The 17,534-nt window shown below is 45.9% G+C and overlaps 1 protein-coding gene and 1 pseudogene across 1 annotated transcript; both read right to left on the reverse strand.

Moving 5' to 3' along the window:
• Positions 1-2,717: 2,717 nt before the first annotated feature.
• Positions 2,718-17,196, reverse strand: CCDC106 (coiled-coil domain containing 106). Its single transcript, XM_066628477.1, has 7 exons — positions 17,124-17,196; positions 10,977-11,043; positions 9,318-9,420; positions 8,252-8,374; positions 7,384-7,560; positions 6,849-7,049; positions 2,718-5,547 (listed from the first exon to the last, which is right to left on the reverse strand). Exons 3-7 carry the CDS (start codon positions 9,385-9,387, stop codon positions 5,135-5,137), a joined length of 984 nt encoding a protein of 327 aa, XP_066484574.1. The 5' UTR covers positions 9,388-9,420; positions 10,977-11,043; positions 17,124-17,196; the 3' UTR covers positions 2,718-5,134.
• LOC136655079 (5S ribosomal RNA) lies at positions 10,234-10,351 on the reverse strand (annotated as a pseudogene).
• Positions 17,197-17,534: the final 338 nt, after the last annotated feature.

Raw genomic sequence — 17,534 nt, forward strand, 5'->3', positions numbered from 1 at the left:
CGCGGGTCCTCTTTTCGTGCTCAAGCTTAGTAAAAAGAATTGTCTGTGGGTGTTTCCGTCAGAAGCTCTTCGGCTACTTCCGGTGGCCCTGTCTTACTGCACGGAGAGACCGTGTGGTGAGCCTTTCAATGCCAGATGGACAAAGTCGGAGGCAAAAGGGAGCAGCCATAAGTGATGGAACGGATGTGATACCAAAAGGAGAAAGGATTAATTTAAATTAATTTAATTTAAAAGGAGAAAGGATTAATTTTAAAAAACGCTCACCGTTTTCATTCTGTCCTAAATTTTCCCTTCCAACAGCTTCCTTCAATACCTTTGCTTGCTTGCAGGATTTTTATCCCTCCTTTCTTCCACACTGAAGGGGATTCAGGGTGGCTAACAATGTAAACACATAAAACCAGTGCAATATTAAAAACACAAATCTTAAAAACAATTAAAACAAACACCCAGGATCGCAACTATTAAAATATATCTCACAAAGTGCCAGCCCCCAGTATCAATTAAAAGCCTTCCTAAATAAGAAATAATAAATCAAGCTGGAAAACTTTTAACAATCCTAGACTGCAATCCTACCCACACTTTCCCAGGAGTAAGTCCCATTTACTTTAAAAGAATATACATGGTAGCCTGTTTAAAGTACAGATCAGTTGCATTTCCTCAAATGCGGTCACATACTATGGTAGCATCAAGTCTCATATATTAAAAATAGAATATTGAAATGAATAGAGACCTGCCTGAAATTGGCTCGCAGCCCACCCAGTGGGTCCCAACACACTTTTTGAGAAACACTGACCTAGAAGTTCTCTCAGCTACCTTTGCATTGTTAATATAAGTAGTAGCACATTTCCCCATTCTTCTGCTCTCTTATTATCCAAGGGACCTGCAAGTTCCAACCAAGGGACTGCAAGCTTATATATCTCCTTCAAAAGGAGAGCAATCCTACCTTTCTGGCCCAGTAACATTTGTGCAACCTGAGATCTTTTTCCATCAATCTCACCCTAACCTAATTATGTATAATACCATTCTATTATCCCTGGGGCTGGGGATAAGAATAGGCCCTCGGTTTGGCTGTACTTGTCGTAAGAGGCGACTAAACAGCCACCGGGTAGATGGGACTCGTCAGCCTGGGAAGGCAGCTCATCTGTGAGAAGGAAAACTCTGATCCCAAACCTCCACTGCCTTGTGGCTACATCCAGTTATGGAAAAGGCTTCAGGAGTCAACCTCGAGGCAAAATCCGGAGCCGGAGTCCCTGAGGCAGTTCATGGCTGAACACAGTCACGTTCTGGCAACTCCTGCGACGTCGCTGGAACCAACCGTATTGGCCTCTGCCTTTCCATTGGACTATTTCAGCGATGTGGAGAGGGAGGATTTGCTGCATGGGTAACAGCCTATCCTCCATACCTACTTTACCCAGGCTTCGCGCACTGGAGAGGACACTCTGTTCCAGAACCACCATTCAGAGCATGACACCATAGTCTTCCGAGACTGAAGGATGCCAACAACAACCATTCTATCAAGGTTATTACGAAGTGCAGCATGGGACTTTTTCCATCAGGTACAGCAATATCTCCCCCTGGTCCCTCTTTTTTGGCTTAACATCTAGCCAGATAAAATTTTGATGGCACTTAAAAGCTTGCTCACTTTGTGGACTTTTGTTCGTCCTAATTATTTGTGGACTTTTGGTTCGTCCTAATAAGAGATCTTACCCTCTTGGATTTGTTCTAATGAATCAATACAGTTCCATGCAGTTTTTGTCCACATTTTTTGTTGTGTTTGGTGGAGGTGTTCTATTTCAGGGGTTCTTATCCTTCCTACAGTTTCAGACGCCCAATACGTCCCAGACTTTGCCAGTCAAAATCATCATCACCACCAGTCCCATTAGGTGGTGGTGGCACACCACCAGTCCCATTAGGTGGTGGTGGTCCCTCAGGAGGTGGCACAAGTCTGAAGAGACCCACAGGGGCTATAGTGGTTTACCCAGGGGTAAGGGGAAGAGTTTCCCCTCCCTTCGGCTGAGCCACTCAAGCGCCTCTTGACTTGCCTGTTCCAGCACAAGATAGGATTGCGCTGTAAGAATCCCTCTTCTATTTGATTAAATGGTGAATTTATTCATCAACAGAAATCATCCCTTAATTCTTAAGCCTCTTACTATCATTTCTATCAGGGCTTTTCATGGGAAGTTTTGCAATGATGGTATTGAATATTAGTTCAGTTTCAATTCCATCTTTTAGTCTGCAGTGTTTTGCAGTAAATATCCCATTTACCTTCACACCAAAACTATGTGAGAGGTTATTCCCATTTTACAGATGGGAGAACTGAAGCCAAATAAACCTGAACTAAACCAAGGAATGTTCAGACTTCAGAGACTAAATGATTGACAGCCCAATCCTAGCCACACTTTCCTGGGAGTAAGCCCCATTGACTCTAATGGGACTTACTTCTGAGTAGAGCACTTGAATCCTGATCTCCCAAACCTAAACATGACTCCCAAATCCAAACCTTTTAGTTCCTCTCTGTCAACCTGCATGCCAAGAGATCCCCATCAGCCAAGATAAGCTTTTTTTTACTGCAGCTGTATCAGAGAAAAACAGACTTGTATAAAAATTGAATCATACACAGCTTGGTTTTATTCAAACTGCTTTGTTTAATTTAAATTATCTTAGTAAATTGATTTTTTTAAAACATTTTGTATTTTATATATTTTTTTAAACACAGAGAGGAAAAAAGACTGGGTGAGAAAATACAGGCACAGTGAAAACAGTCCATTAATTACACTGAATAAAAAGGACGCACCCCTAGAGAGCAGGGAACACACAATCAAAATCCTTGCATTCACACACACATACACACAGCAGCAGCAGCTTGAAGCTACAAACGTATAAGAGGACACACATACCCACATACACTGTTTCAGAGTGCAAAGGAGGCAAAACATGTTGATGGCATAAAATTGCCAGCAAAACAGTGCCTAGCTTAGGGGGCTGGAATGGGACAATAGCTAAATAACAGAGGGAAGATGGTGTCCAAAGCTGCTTCCTGGGACAAGCATGAGGTAAGAGATTAAGTGGATCCAGGGAATGTGAGAACATCTTTGGGAGACAAAAGGAAAGTGTTTAGAGGCAGCTGAACACTGCGGTTAATTCTTCCAATATTAGCAAGGATGTGGTGTAAAGGAAATAAGTCGACAGAAGTTTAAGGGGAGACCAGGAACATCTGCTAAAGTATTTGAAAAGAAGCAAACAAAAATGTGGGTGAGTGACAAAATTGGGGGCAGGACTATTGCAGTCTGTTTAGCAACTTCATCGACACCCTGCCCAGGTTCTAGTCCTGTCCCAGTGTAGGCTGGAGCAATGGGACAAAATGTCCAGCAAAAAAACTTTTAAAGGCAATAAGCATCAGCCTTCGGGGGCGGAAAGCCCAGCTACCCTAAGCAGAGAGGGGTATGAAGCACAACAAGGCTCTGAAGTTGTTAAAGCATGCTTGTCAACAGCCACTTACCTATGGTCTGTAAGAACGGCCACTAGGCAATGAGACAAGGATATTTTGTCAATTTAATTTTTTTTTGGCCCTTCCAGTCACTGGTGTGCCACAAATGACTGGTATGTTGGGAAGATGGTATAATATAAATTTAGGGGCTAGAATTTGTGGCACTTTAGATACCATTAGTAGGTATGGTTCTGGCAACCTCATCCATATCAGTCTATTTCTACCGTTACTCACAGACAGCATATCCATTGCTGCACTTTACCTCTGAATGGGGGACAGTCTAGCTCAGGGGTGTCAAATTCATTTCATATAGTGGGCCAAATAACATTCATGGTGCCTGCTCAGGGCCAAAAGTGACATCATGAAGCAGGAAATGATGTCATCGTGCAGATGATGACCAAAAATAAGCACTTTGTTTTTACATAGAAACTCTAGCTGCAAATGAAAGAAAATGTGCAAATCTTGATCATATTTTCAAAATATGGGAGAGCCTAATTATCACACAGGTTGCCCTTTCAGCAGTGCTGTTTCTACTGTAGCACCATTTCACAGCTCAGCAACAAAGAGGTGATCTGCAGTGACACCTCAGCAGAAGTGGTACTGCTGAAAGGGCGGCTCCATGTGATAACTGGTCTCTCCCAGCACTTTTGTGGTGTCTCCTTCTCTCACCCCTTTTGGTCTGCCCTTTCCCCTGGAGTGTTCCTTGCCTTCTGAGGCCCCCTTCCATCTCTCCCTCCCAGAGCCTCAGCAGAAGCAGAGCTTCTGGGTGGCTCTGAGAGCCCAAATATAATTGGGGGGAGCAGATAAAGAGCTTTGGGGGGTGCATTTGGCCCCTCAGGCCTTATGTTTGACACCCCTGGTCTATCTTATTCCGCCACCACTCTTTTCCCCCCCAGACAGTCTTATAGTCAGTTCCCAGAACAGAATTGGGCATTGACTGGTAAAACACAGTCAAGCATTAGAGTTATTTGAGCAACAACATAAATCACACAGAGCGGATGATCTCAGATTTCTGCACCAAGCAAGATGGCATCAAGGGTGGTCGAAGGAAACAACCTTTGCCGTTAATGATTGCTTTGCTTGGGGGGTTCTTATTTCTGCAGTTAGAGCAGGTGGTCACTAGGAAGAGCTCTGCTATGCTAGTTTTGCCCCCCCCCCCCCAAAACACTTGCAGGGCTAGGGTAAGAAGCTTTCACTTATGCACTGGCTAATAAATGTAAGCATCATGACATTTTTAAAAACTAAGCAGGACCACCTACACCATTTCTTGCATTGTTCAGCCACCATCAAAAAACAGGCAGGAAACTGACTGGCACAACAACCAAATCTCAAGCGAATGAGGGAAGCAACATGAAATCAGTAGCTGCTGGGAAACCTTCATTGGCTGAAGTACAGATGGGAGCATCTTGTCCATGACACTAAAGAGTAAATGTGTGGGAAGATAAAACATTCTGCTCGCCTTGTGGGTGAACCAGCCCTGCTTGTGCAGCAGGGTCTTCACTCGGCATTTGAAAGCGTGAGAAGGGGTGAAAGGTAACTGAAAAGGGTAGAAGAGCCCTGGGGAGCAAGGCAGGAGTTTAGTCAATATTTGATGGGGAGAGAGGTTGAAGGACTGGGGAAGTGGGTTCCAGCAACCAAGGAGGGCGATCATCGCTTGACACAATCAACCATGGGTAGAAGTGGCTTGGGTGGTGTGGCAGGCAAAGGTAGGGGGTTGCAGGTAGCGGAGTTGGGAGAGTCAGTTTTCCGCTTGAAGCGGTAAGTGATGGGCAGCAGAAGTTTGCTTTTCTTCAGGGCCTGGACCTTCTTGAGAGTCTCATCGTCCAATGCCATGAAGCAGCGACGGGAATACTCCAGCAAGCGCTCCTTGGAGGAATCAAATTCACCCACTTCGGCTAACTTTTCAGGGGCCACAATGAGGAGCTCCGCGATGGGTGTGGTCAGGGCCACAGTGTTACGGTCCACTCGATGGTGCTCAAAGGCCCGGCTCATGCTTTGCAGCTTCTGAAAAGTGTACAGGATCTTCTTGTAGCGACAGAGCACCCCATCCACATCTTTCACTGCACAGCAGATCCAAGCAGAGAATGTCCCAGTGATGACCCATAAAGCAAGGAGCATGGGAGACAAAAACAGCAAAAGTATGGTTGGGGAACAGGAAAAATGGGGTAGAATGGAGAAAGGGAGACCAAGACCCAGGAGCCATGGAAGCCAAGACAAGAGGTAGAAACCACAGGTAATTGAAAGGACCAACAGAATGGACAAGTGATGAGACCAAAGGTTGGAAAACAGATGAATAAAAAAAACACAATGGCATGATTTGTAGAAGCCATTGACCAGTATAGATCAGTACAATGGAAAGGGTGAGAAGAAAAAATGCAAGAGAAAGGGGGAGATCAAACAAAGGGATGGGAGGCAAAACAGGAGATTTCAATGGTAGAAAAAGCAGTAGGAATAAAAAGCAAAGAAATAGAGAAAGATCATGCAGGACAAGAGCAATGGAAGACAGGCACATAACAGATGGAACAGGCAAAATCAGCAAAAGAATCACGTTGTGATGGGCAAGACCAGAAGGTTTGCAAGAGCAAAAGGAGAGAAACAAAGAAAGGGATGAGGAAGGTTTAGAACAAGGAATGTAATGGAGGGCAGAAATACAGAGATGAGTCAGGAAAACAGAAGAAAAAAAAAAGAATTCATATTAGTCTTGCAATCATTTATTTACTAGATTTCTACCCTGCTTTATCTCCCCAAAGGGCAAGACCTGATGCTTTTGTGAAGGGCAATTGGTCAACTGTCAGTAGCTTTACAGAAGTCTGAATTCCTCATCCCACATATTTCTTAAAAAAAAAATTAATTAAACTTCTACCCACTCTTCAGAAATGCATAGTATCACATCCCATTCCTATGGCCCCCCAATTCATGGGATTCAATGCCTCTTCTGTCTATCATTGTACCGGAGAAAACACTCACAGTTGTTGAAGTCAAAATAAATTAGACCAATTAAGGGCACGTATGCAAATCTGGTCAAGCTGAACTGATTAGGGCACTGAACTAAATTGTGCTTCCTTCCTTTCAAATATGATGCAACAGGACAGCTTTACAGATATGGAATAACACATCCAAATACTTGGGAAATTGGAAATGTGTTTTTTACCTTTTCATCTCCTGTTGTTACTGATGCATTCATGTCTACTAGAATAATAAAAATGAGCTCAAAGCTGGCAATACCAATATTGGGTTTACAAGCAGAGTTAAAAGTTTTACCCTTTCTGCTACCAAGGGCATTATTGCCCATAGCCTGGCAGACTGGGAAGGTTCCAACACTTCAGTTTGAGTCCCTTCTGCTTTGCTTTTTGCTATTCACCTCTCTGCCTCTCACGGACTTTGGGCTTGACAAAGCGCCGCCGGTTTGCTCCTCCTTTCTGCTTCTTATGCTCTGTAGAACCCCCTTCTTCAGGGCTGGCACTCAGCCAGGAGCCCATACTGTCATCATCTGTCATGTCACCATTTCGGCTCTCAGACACCTCAGACCGCCGGGGGGGCTGCTTGCTGCGGCTGTGATCATCTAGGGCAAAGGCAGAAGGGCAGAATTCATCACATGAACAGAGAGAACCAGAGTCCCAATGCCACAGTCCAGCCAGCTTCCACCAAATCAGAGATTCTAGGTGACCCATTATTCTAAAGTCTCATGTTGCCCTGCCACAGACATAATAATCCTTGATTCTTAACCCATTTATACTCTGCTTGCCTCCCTGGAGGACACAGGCACTCAATCCTCTGCCTCTCACATCTTCTGCCTGGAGAACCAAGGTGCCATGGCTTCCATTCTTGGGAACATCCAGAAGACTTCCTGCTAACCCAGCACAACCACCCCTCAGTTTCTAAAGCCCTCCTATTACCAGCATCCAGGCGGGCAGAGGAGATGAACTTGTCTAACTGGCAGCGTAGGAAGTCCCGTTCTTCTTCAAGGTCCTCGATACGCTTCTGTAACCAAGAATTCCTCTCCAGGGCCATGTGGAGCTGGGTTCGCATACTGGTCACCAGAGTTAGTGAGGGAGCTGGCATCTCGGGCACCTCTGAGATTCAACAAGTCAGGGGGGAACAGTTGTGACACAATGAAAAATGGCTCCCTTCATCTCAGCCCTTTGCTCCTTGCTTTTCTAAGTTTTGTGACAGACAAGGAAGCAAAGGAGGTACCAGAGGTTTACCTGCCCAAAGCATCTTCGATCTAGGAAGTTTACACTTTGGGCAGGAACAGATCTACATGGGATGGCTTTTCGTTGCCATTATTCTTGCTAAAGAATCTCCATGTGCCCAACTTAACTTTTAGATCAATAAGTAATTCAAAATCTTTCAGTATGCATAAACACACCACCAGTGAAGTCTGCAATTGGAAAACATTTTTTTAAAGCTTCAGGGAAAGTGGTATTTATGCAAGATTGTCTAAGCTTACAACCCAAACACCCTCCACATTCCACAGGGGGGGGGACATTCCTAGGTTTATGCAGGCCCCTGCCTCCATTAAATCATTTCTAATGATTCCCACAGCCAGGGATCACCAGCAGAAACAGATCATGTGAAGCTACAATTCCACAACTTATTGCTTTATGCCAGGATTCCTGTTATCACTTTCTGAATGAGAGATCACAGAAATGATGGCGGAAGTGACTGTGAGGGGTTGCACAAAGCCTATGCAATCCCATTAACAATAACAGGGTCAGCATGAATGTGCACATAATACCAGGATGGGAGCATGTAGTTTCTCACCATCAAAGTTCTGTGGAGGGCTCAGTCCATAATATAACTGCTGCTGAGTTTGCGTCTGAGACTCCATTTCGTGTGGCTCATCCAAAGGTACAGATATTGCATAAGCTTCATTGTCTTCCTTCACTGTAAACATTGTATGAAGCTGTGTATTAGCCAGAGTCAGGCTATTCATCCATGTAGCTCAGCAAGGTCTACACTCTCTCTCCAGGGTCTCAGGCCAGGGTCTTCACCAGTCCTAACTGGACATGCTGCCAGAGACTGTATTTTTATCGCAACATATGTTCTCTCCCAGTGCCTAAGAGCCTAGAACTTGCTGGCAGACTAATAGTCTATGAACAACAAGGTAGATTAAAATGAAGATGATAGCTAAGAATTAATGGGAGCAATTCCAGTGAAGGGAATTTGGGGAAGGTAGAAAATGTACTCGCATTACCTTTTTCAATTCAGTCATATCATTACAGCGCAGCCTCAGGGCCATTTTAAATGATAACATTTCTGCCATAGACAACACTTATATACAAGGGGAAAAAAGCATGGAAACTACTTGTAGAATGTCCTGTGTGACCTTCCCCCACACATCTGTTTTGCTTGTATGGTGCAAACAAAAAACAAACCTCTTATTTTTGTACTTAATCTTGCAAACTTGGAATTATGTATCAATGTTTTAAAAAAAAAAACAGTTGAGTGAGATTGTGTATGATGCACACAAAAAGGTGACACATGTTTCTGGGGTATTTTCTCAAATGGGATTTCAAAATGGTAGGATTTTTCTTTCAATGTGTTAATCTTCCTTGCTACTAGACAGCATTGATATGGTTCCTTCAGCTTGCTTACTCACACTCTCTCTAAATCATTGAGGAATAATGGTAACCTTGAAGATCTGCTGTCCTGACAAAGAGCTGGCATTCCACAGGAACTATTTATGGGGCCCATAAGCTTAGGGATTCTTCCCAACAGATATATTCTGAAATTCTTGGCAAAACATATGATTCAGAAGCAGGTGGCTCCTCTATCCTCCCACCAAACCCTACGTAATCCACTATTCTCCCTATCAACATACACCAACCTTGCTTTGCTCCAGGTGTACGACGTCCCTTACCCGTAGTTGCCCGCTGGGAGTTACTCTCACTCATCATCTTCCGTCCCCGGATGGGACAGATACTGCCAACCTGGAAAGGATTGGAAACAGATTACAACTGGATAGCTGGAGTATAAATCTATCTCCAAGTTTCCCATGGCTGTTCCTTGGAATTCTGTATTCAGACAGTTCCAGTTGATGAACTACTAAACTAATCCACTATGGGAAACGTCACCCAATAAGTAAGCTGTCGCTATTAAAATTCTGAGGTCCTTCCAGAGAACACTACTTTACTGGCTTTTGTGTCTTCTAAACTTCTAACAGCCATACTGAAGTTTCAGAAAAATCACATTGTACAGCTGTTTCAAGTCCATACCACTTAACGTGAGGGATGGAGACGGCATGTTTGAATGTGCCCTACCCTTGTAAATAGTGTTTGAATGGAGGGGGATAGGATAGGGCAGTGTTTCTCAAACTGTGGGTCGGGACCCACTAGGTGGGTTGTGAGCCAATTTCAGGTGGGTTCCCATTCATTTCAATATTTTATTTTTAATATATTAGACTTGATGCTACCATGGTATGTGACTGCATTTGGGAAAATGTTACAGACTTGTACTTTTAACAAACTACTGAGGGCCCAATCCTATCCAACTTTCTAGTGCTGATGCAGCCACCAGGCAGCCCTGAGGTAAGAGAATAAATGTTCCCTTGCCTTGAGGAGGCCTCCATTACTGCACCTCCACCACAGAATGCAGCACATGCCCTGTTGCCATGGCTGCATTGATGCTGGAAAGTTAGATAGGATTGGACCCTAAGTATATTCTTTTAACAATGATAGTAAATGGCACTTACTCCTGGGTGAAAAAATGGTTGGCAACCTTCAGTCTCAAAAGACTATGGTATAAACCTACAGCACCCGGTATTCCCATGCGGTCTCCCATCCAAGTACTAACCAGGCCTGACCCTGCTTAGCTTCCGAGATCAGACAAGATCAGGCTTGTGCAGGGTAACAGAGTGTGGGTAGGATTGCAGCCTAGGATTGTTAAAAATTTTCCTGCTTGATGATGTCACTTCCGGTCATGACATCACTTCCGGTAGGTCCTGACAGATTCTCATTCTAAAAAGTGGGTCCCAGTGCTAGATGTGTGAGAACCACTGGGATAGGGAGTCCCTTAATGAGATCATGGGCTGCAAGAGGTGCGGGGAGCCCTGCACAGCCCTCCACAGCGCTACCTGAGGCTTGGAATTGTCAGTAAAAGCGGGTGCAATGCACTTCCGTTTTGCAGAAGGTGCTTTGTGTCTGCTTTTACTGAAGATTCAAGGCTCAGGGAGTACTGTGGAGGGCTGCGCAGGGCTCCCCGCACCTCCTGCAACCTCCAGCAGCCCTACGTACATAAAGTAAGTAGAAAGCACCCCCCCTCGCCCTCTATAGGAATGTGATCATGGGGATTGCTTCCCTGTCCCTCCCCTCCCTGCCCTGCTCCTCCCCTCACCCTTTAAAGGGACAGGGGAACCTTTACATGAACTGGTGGGTCACGACCAGTTTGAGAACCAGGTATAGCAGGTATAGCGGTTTGTGTCTGCTATACCACAATGGCTCTCTTCTAACCTCCCAGGGTATGCTTCTACATCTGAGAGGATACCTACCTGAGCCAAGATGACAGAGATCCAGCCTCCACACAGCTACCTGTCCACTGGAAATAACTCTGAACACCTGCAAGAATAACAAAAATCAAGAGGTTAGGGCAGAGTTTCTCAGTGTGCTCCTAGGAGTCCTGGGGCTCCCTGAGATCCCTTCATAGGCACACCATAAGTGGCCACCATCTCCATCACACTGTGACATCCCAGACACACATAGGTGCTCTGGGGCGCATGCACCAGCAGGGTTCCTTGAGACATAATTTTAGGGGTTTAAAGGGCTCCAGAGACTGAAAAGCTTGAGAACTGCTGGATTAGGGGATCCTACAGAAACAGACAAGACACCAAAGTGGAGCAAAATATACCCTTCACAATTTTCAAGGGGCCACCTATGAGATGGGATGGGATGAGTGGTAGTCCACCAAAGAAGAGACATACATACTACTCTTTCTCATGGGGCTGGTGAGGAAAAGGGTGGGTTAGCAATGACTGCATCTCAGGATAGCTTCTTTTCTCAGCTGAGAGTAAATATTATTATTAATGGTGGAATCCTAAGTTGGCTACCACCAGCAAGGCAAGCACATGCACTGCTGAAACATGCCGTAAGGCACATTGCAAAAGAGTGGAGAATCATTGCGCCAGCCTGCTGGTGCCAGTCAGTGACCAACATCTGCCAGAGCAGTTAAGCTCTCCATGGGCCAGTGGAGGGGGGGGGGTGTAAGAGGGCAGGAGGATGGTGGATCAGGCCCGATGGCTATTGCTGTATCCTATCTCCCTTTCTGGACCTGATTGCCCAACATGGGACTGCTTGGACTTGCACCAGTGATTGCTGGCACAAGTCCACAAATGTCCCCTTCCCTCAGGGAGACCTCCAGCAGCCTCCATTTCCGAACTGGATACAGCAGAGGCTGTTCCAACGCAGAACTCGGTTATGATTGGGCTGTAAAAATATTTAGTTTCCACTTTTCAAAAGGAGCAGTTCTCAGGGTGGTTTACATCACGGTGGTCCAACCTGTGACCCATGGGGCCTGTTTTGGCAGCCATCATGTCACTGGGAGTCCCCCCAGCCTGGGCCCGCAGCCACGGCATAGGACATGCTGGGGCAGCCTTTGTTTTCCAGTTTGGTAATTATGGGGGGAGCCCTATATCTGCAGATTCACTTATCCATGGATTTGATCCACAGGGATCCCCTGACATGCGTCCCCTCATCTCTGGAGGGCTTTCCTGGGCCTCCTAAAGCCTTATAAGGCAATAAAAATGTCACTACGGGTTTTACGGAAAAATTGGAAGTTTTTCGCCTTTGTTGGACTCAAAGGACCCTCCGGAGGCAAGGGGAGTCATTATCCACAGGGTTCTAGAACAGAACCCCCGAGGATATGAGGGCATGTCTGCACAACTCTACTTGCATAGTGGTCATTCAATTATTATTACTCACAGCTGAAAATTAAGCAGCTGTCCCTGATCCCTGCAAGAGATTCCAGGCTGCAGAGGCCTGTAATGCTTTTATTTTCCATTACTTATTGGCACAAGATATTGGTGCCAACTTTAGTTTTGTGATAGTGAACCTTGAGTTTCCAGTTTTGAACAAGAAATGCTAGATTAGAAGTAGATTGGTTTTCCAGTCTGGTAACTACATCTCCACTTGTGCAGTGGTCATTTAACATAATCAGCTAAAAAACAAGCAGCTGTCCATGATCCCTTTTAGTGAGCCCAGGCTGCCTATAAAGCAATCAGTTCATTAAGCAGTGCCAGAGACAGTATAAGTTCCAGAAAATTCTGATTAGCACAGAGGAACCAATCTTATTAAATACAACTTTAATTATTGGCACAACACATTGGTGCTAGTACAAACTTTAGTTTTGTCATACTGAAGCGTGAAGTCACTATGAGGTTTCCAGTTCTGAACAATAAATGCCGGAATTAATTTGTTTTTCATTTTGAAAAATATTACCTTTCATTGTTATTTGTCCTAATGCATTAGTGGGAAGAGAAAGAGGTTGGTTAAAGATGAGAAATGTCTGTACACTGTATATTAAATAAAAATATTGTGAACACTTGAATTTACAATATGGAAATGTAGTAATTTGTGGTCCCCCGTGTTTTGTGTTGAAGTACTCCTGTGGCCCCCTTGGTATGAATAGTTGGACCACCCTGGTTTACACAGGGTCACTCAGGTGCAACTTATCTTTAAATGGAGGAAGAGAGAGAGAGAGAGAGAGAGAGAATGTGTCTAAAATGGGAAAAAATTGTTTAATGTGGGTGTTGAAACAAAAATGTAAATGTATTTGGAACTGGAAACTTGATTTTCCTGTACAACAGCTTTGACTGCAAGGATAGTGGCTCCTGTGGGGGTGGAGAAGATAGAAAACCCACTTGCCGTTCGGGGAAGGGGAGACAATTCTCAGCCCTTGGGTTCAATTTCTACTTCGCAATTAACCCTGTTCAATACTGGATTTCCTTACCATCACTAGCAATAAGTCTAGAAAACTTTCTCTCTCTCTCTGCAACCTCAGTCAACAAAGTCAACACCTCCAATCATAACAAACTTCCTTTTCCTTCCTACACATCACATGGCAGACTGAGTCCCAACCTGCAGAATTTGCTGTACCCTCCAATACAACTTCTCATCCCCATGACTTAGGGTGCAATCCAATCCAATTTTGCAGTGCCAGTACAGTCATGCCAATGAGGTGTGCACTGCATCCTGTGGTGGGGAGGCAGTCACAGAGGCCTCCTCAAGGTATGGAACATTTGTTTCCTTGCGGCTGCACCAGTGCTGAAAAGTTAGGCAGGATTGGGCCTTAGTCCTCCCCTTATTCCTCCACCTCTCACAGCTAACCAAAACTTAAAACAAAGTCCACCTGTTGCTATTTCCCATCTCCATCATGCACACAGATAGAGAGAAGGGAGCAGAAAGAAACCAGTTATCACCTGTTTGTTGTCTCCCCACCTCTCCTACTCCCTGCTCAAAAGTAAGTCACCTTAGAATGCAAAGGGAAGATGAAGGAGATGGAGGGACTGATTTTATTCTTTGTAATTACAGTGGGCCCATGGGCTTACTACAAATTCCTGTCATAATTGGCAGAGTCCACCATTAAGAAAACCAGCCTCCCTGTACCTATCACCACTGATCATTCCCAACATGGGTGGCAGTGGTAAGGTTCTGGCACAGTTTTCTCTTTCCCATTCAGTCTTATTACACAGACTTATTCCTTCACTAGTTATCCCAGTATAGCTCTGTTTATTGAAAGGTGGAAAAACCGTCAGTTGTCTGATTATTCAAGAACATCCAAAACCAGACAATGGTGCAAATTTGCATTATTTTTTCATATTTTTTCATATGCACATTTTTCAATCCTGGATCTGCGGTTCAGCCACTCTTCAACCTAATCATCAGTCCAATGTGTAAGTGCATTTCCATGCTTGCAACCTATTCCTGTCCTCACCAGTGGCGTCACTAGGGGGGTGCGGGCCGCACCGGATGATGCGCACAGGGGGGGTGACACACACTGGGGGGGTGACATGCTAAAATTGCAGTGGTTAGGAGTAACCCCATCATATTATATACCGTTGGATGCGGAATTTTGAGTGGAATGCAATGCAATACACCAGAGCAAAATATCTCCTTTCTATCAAAAGTTATGGTCAAAAAGCTGGAGAACAAAAAATGCACGGATTGCTATGGAAAGTGAAAGTTAGCGTATCGCGTGGTTACCCATGAGTAGGTAAATTTGCCTTAGTCCATCAGAAAGGGCAGGCTGAGAGGAATCCAACAACACCAGAATGGTCCTTATCCAATGAATGCAGCCCCCAAAAACACCTGAGAAGGAAGTCCCTCCCTCCAAGCAGACGAATGTATTGAGCCCTATGGAAAGCGAAACTAAGCCTCATGGTCGCGTTCTTGCCCACAGGCAAAGGGGAATGTGAAGCCACCAGAATGGTCCTGGTCTGTTGGAACTGGAGCTCAACAATGCTCCAGAAGGCAGCCTCCCCCTCCCCCCCCCCACTATAAAGGATCAAAACAGAGGCTTCAGCTGATAAGGTGAACTTTTTTGAGACTTGCAAAGCCAGGTGGCTCCTGACAGTGATCTGGTTGAAATGGAAGTTCTTAAATTGAACTGGGCACTGGGTAAGGCTGAAAACCTTACCGGTTTTGGAGGGGGGGGGTGTGTGTTATTGCAGGCAGGCTACAGAGGAAATTCACTTGGTGGAACAGGGTTGGCTTCTGCTTATTTAATTTTTTGTTTTACTTTAACTATTAATACTTATTTAGGCAGATTGTCATTCTAAAAAGTAGGTCCCAGTGCTAAAAGTTTGAGAACTGCTGCAATAAAGTGTTAGTAAGTTGACACCCGGGTTTGTGTATGTGTGACACAACTAGTGACCAAAATCACTAAAATCACAATTTGGAAGAATAATATCATCATGTTATATATCAGTCAATATGTAATTTCATGCAGAATGTGTTCTATCTTTGTTCTATCAAAAGGTACAGCCAAAAAACGAGTGGGGGCGGAGTGATGGTACATCACCACACCCACCACCTGGGTTGTTTCCCCACCCACTGCATGGGGGGTGACAGGCTGGCATCCCGCACTGGGTGACATGAACCGTAGTGAAGCCACTGGTCCTCACCCATCTGCAAGTGAACTTCACCCCCCTGGGTACATGTATTGCTGTATGCCATTCTCCATTGTCCTCACAACCATTCACATACCAAACTACCTGCACTCAATTCATTCCTACCTTCTCTCTTACAATTCACCACATCCATCCATCCATCCATCCTTAAAAGGCAAGCTGTGGGCTCTCAGGTTTAGCCATTCTCCCCACCCCACCCCACCCCACCCCACCCCCCAGTATATGAATAAAACTGAGCTACAGAGATGTTGCAAGACTGTAACCCTGAGGGTTTGAGCACTTAGAAAAAATATACTATATAAATATTAAGATTGGTACCCCCACCTAAAAACATGCAACTGCAATGCAAATCCAGCCCACTCTCCTAACCCTAAAATCAACCACCTGTTTGGGATCCATATCCAGCCTGGACTTGTGCATCAGGGTGATATTGACTCTGACTAGAGGTCTAAGCTCCAATATTTCAGTAGTGCCACTTTGAACATGCTCTATCCCAGCACTCTGCAATTATGAGCTGCACTGATCCTGCCTCAAATCGTTATTGCATTACTGCCTGCAGGCCCCCAAATTCCTCTTTTCCTGGCTTCCTCCTACCTACATCATTACCATGTCCAGCCAAAACCCCAAAGGGGTGTTGTCCAAAGCAACCATCCGAAGCAACCCTACTTTGGTTGTCAGGCAACCAAAGCCTGAGGAACTCAAAACCTGAAGCAAAAGAGCTGGTCTTAACCACATAAGCAATTAATGCAATGACTTGGATTGGGAGGCCATTTTTTTAGGGGCACCAGAAGAGATAGAATAGCCAGAGAACTGTGTCCCAGCAAACTTCTGTGGCATTGCAAAGGATCATGGAGTACCCCTTTGCGTTCCTGAGGTCTAGCTCCTTGGGACAGCTAACTCTTTCGGGCTGATCCTGTCAAAAGCAGATTTCCTCTTCTCCAGCCCCACAAATGGGGTCTAACCAGACCCTCCTCGCCATCCTTTACAAATACAGTTGCGTTCTCCCCATTTGGGGGGTCCTCCACCGACGCCCGATCATCACAGATCCAGAGGGCCACAGTCAGGCCAGCCTCCCGCCCCCCGCTCCCTCCCTCTGCTCACCACCCACCTCCCAACTCTCGGTCTCGTACCAGCTCCGAGCTTCTCCCACGCACGCTCCCTCCAACCAGACGACGTCAACACATCTCCTGGGATGGGGAATCTGGCAGAAACCCCCCCCCCCTCCAAGAAATGGGGCCTTTGGCCACATCAAACCCGAGCCCGTCTTCCCCACCAAGATGGCCCCGGCTGCTGTCCTGTGATGGAGACCCCCCCTTCACATGCGAGTGCAGACCCGCGCCCCAGCACTTTGGAGACGCCAAAGGGCCCCGGGCGCTGCGCCCCGGACTTGGAGAGCTTTGCGCGTGGGATACTCTGCGACCCCGACCTCAAGGGAAACGGCCTCCCCAGGAAGGGTGAGCAGCAAGGGAAAGAAGGCTTGCGACCCCCACTCCCACCAACACCCCCCCCCTCTACCTGGCTCCTCTGGCTGCATCCGCTGCAGAGCCTTCCAGCTCCAGGCGGGCAGCAGCAGCCACACGAAACGAGCGGGCGGCAGGAGGCGGACCGGGAGCGGGAGGCGGGGCGAGCTGGGAAGGGAGCGCGGCAGAACCTGGGCGGTGTAACCCAGAGCTCGCTTCCGAGGCTCCTCGCTGCACATGCAGGCATCGCACGATCACCGGCACGTGTGAACCACCGCCAACGCAGCGCTTTCTGTGGGAATCCGTTCACACGTTCAGACATCTGGGAGCCCAATCCTATGCATGTCTGCTCAGAAGTAAGCATCACTGGAGTCAATGGGGCTTACTCCCAGGTTAGTGTGGATAGGACTGCAGCCCTGGGATAGTGAAGTCAGGACCCAATCCTATCCAACTTTCCAGCTCTGGC

This window comes from Tiliqua scincoides, chromosome 5, assembly GCF_035046505.1.
Source record: "Tiliqua scincoides isolate rTilSci1 chromosome 5, rTilSci1.hap2, whole genome shotgun sequence".
In the NCBI taxonomy this organism is placed as follows: Eukaryota; Metazoa; Chordata; class Lepidosauria; order Squamata; family Scincidae; genus Tiliqua; species Tiliqua scincoides.

What these genes read in the sequence shown, in the direction of transcription:
- CCDC106 (XM_066628477.1), bottom strand. Translation starts at nt 9,387, where the DNA reads ATGATGAGTGAGAGTAACTCCCAGCGGGCAACTACGGGTAAGGGACGT. An exon ending in CCCTCCACAGAACTTTGATG is followed by an intron (nt 7,561 to 8,251) that starts GTGAGAAACTAC and finishes GTTGAATCTCAG; the next exon opens with AGGTGCCCGAGATGCCAGCT. An exon ending in CTCTGCCCGCCTGGATGCTG is followed by an intron (nt 7,050 to 7,383) that starts GTAATAGGAGGG and finishes CCTTTGCCCTAG; the next exon opens with ATGATCACAGCCGCAGCAAG.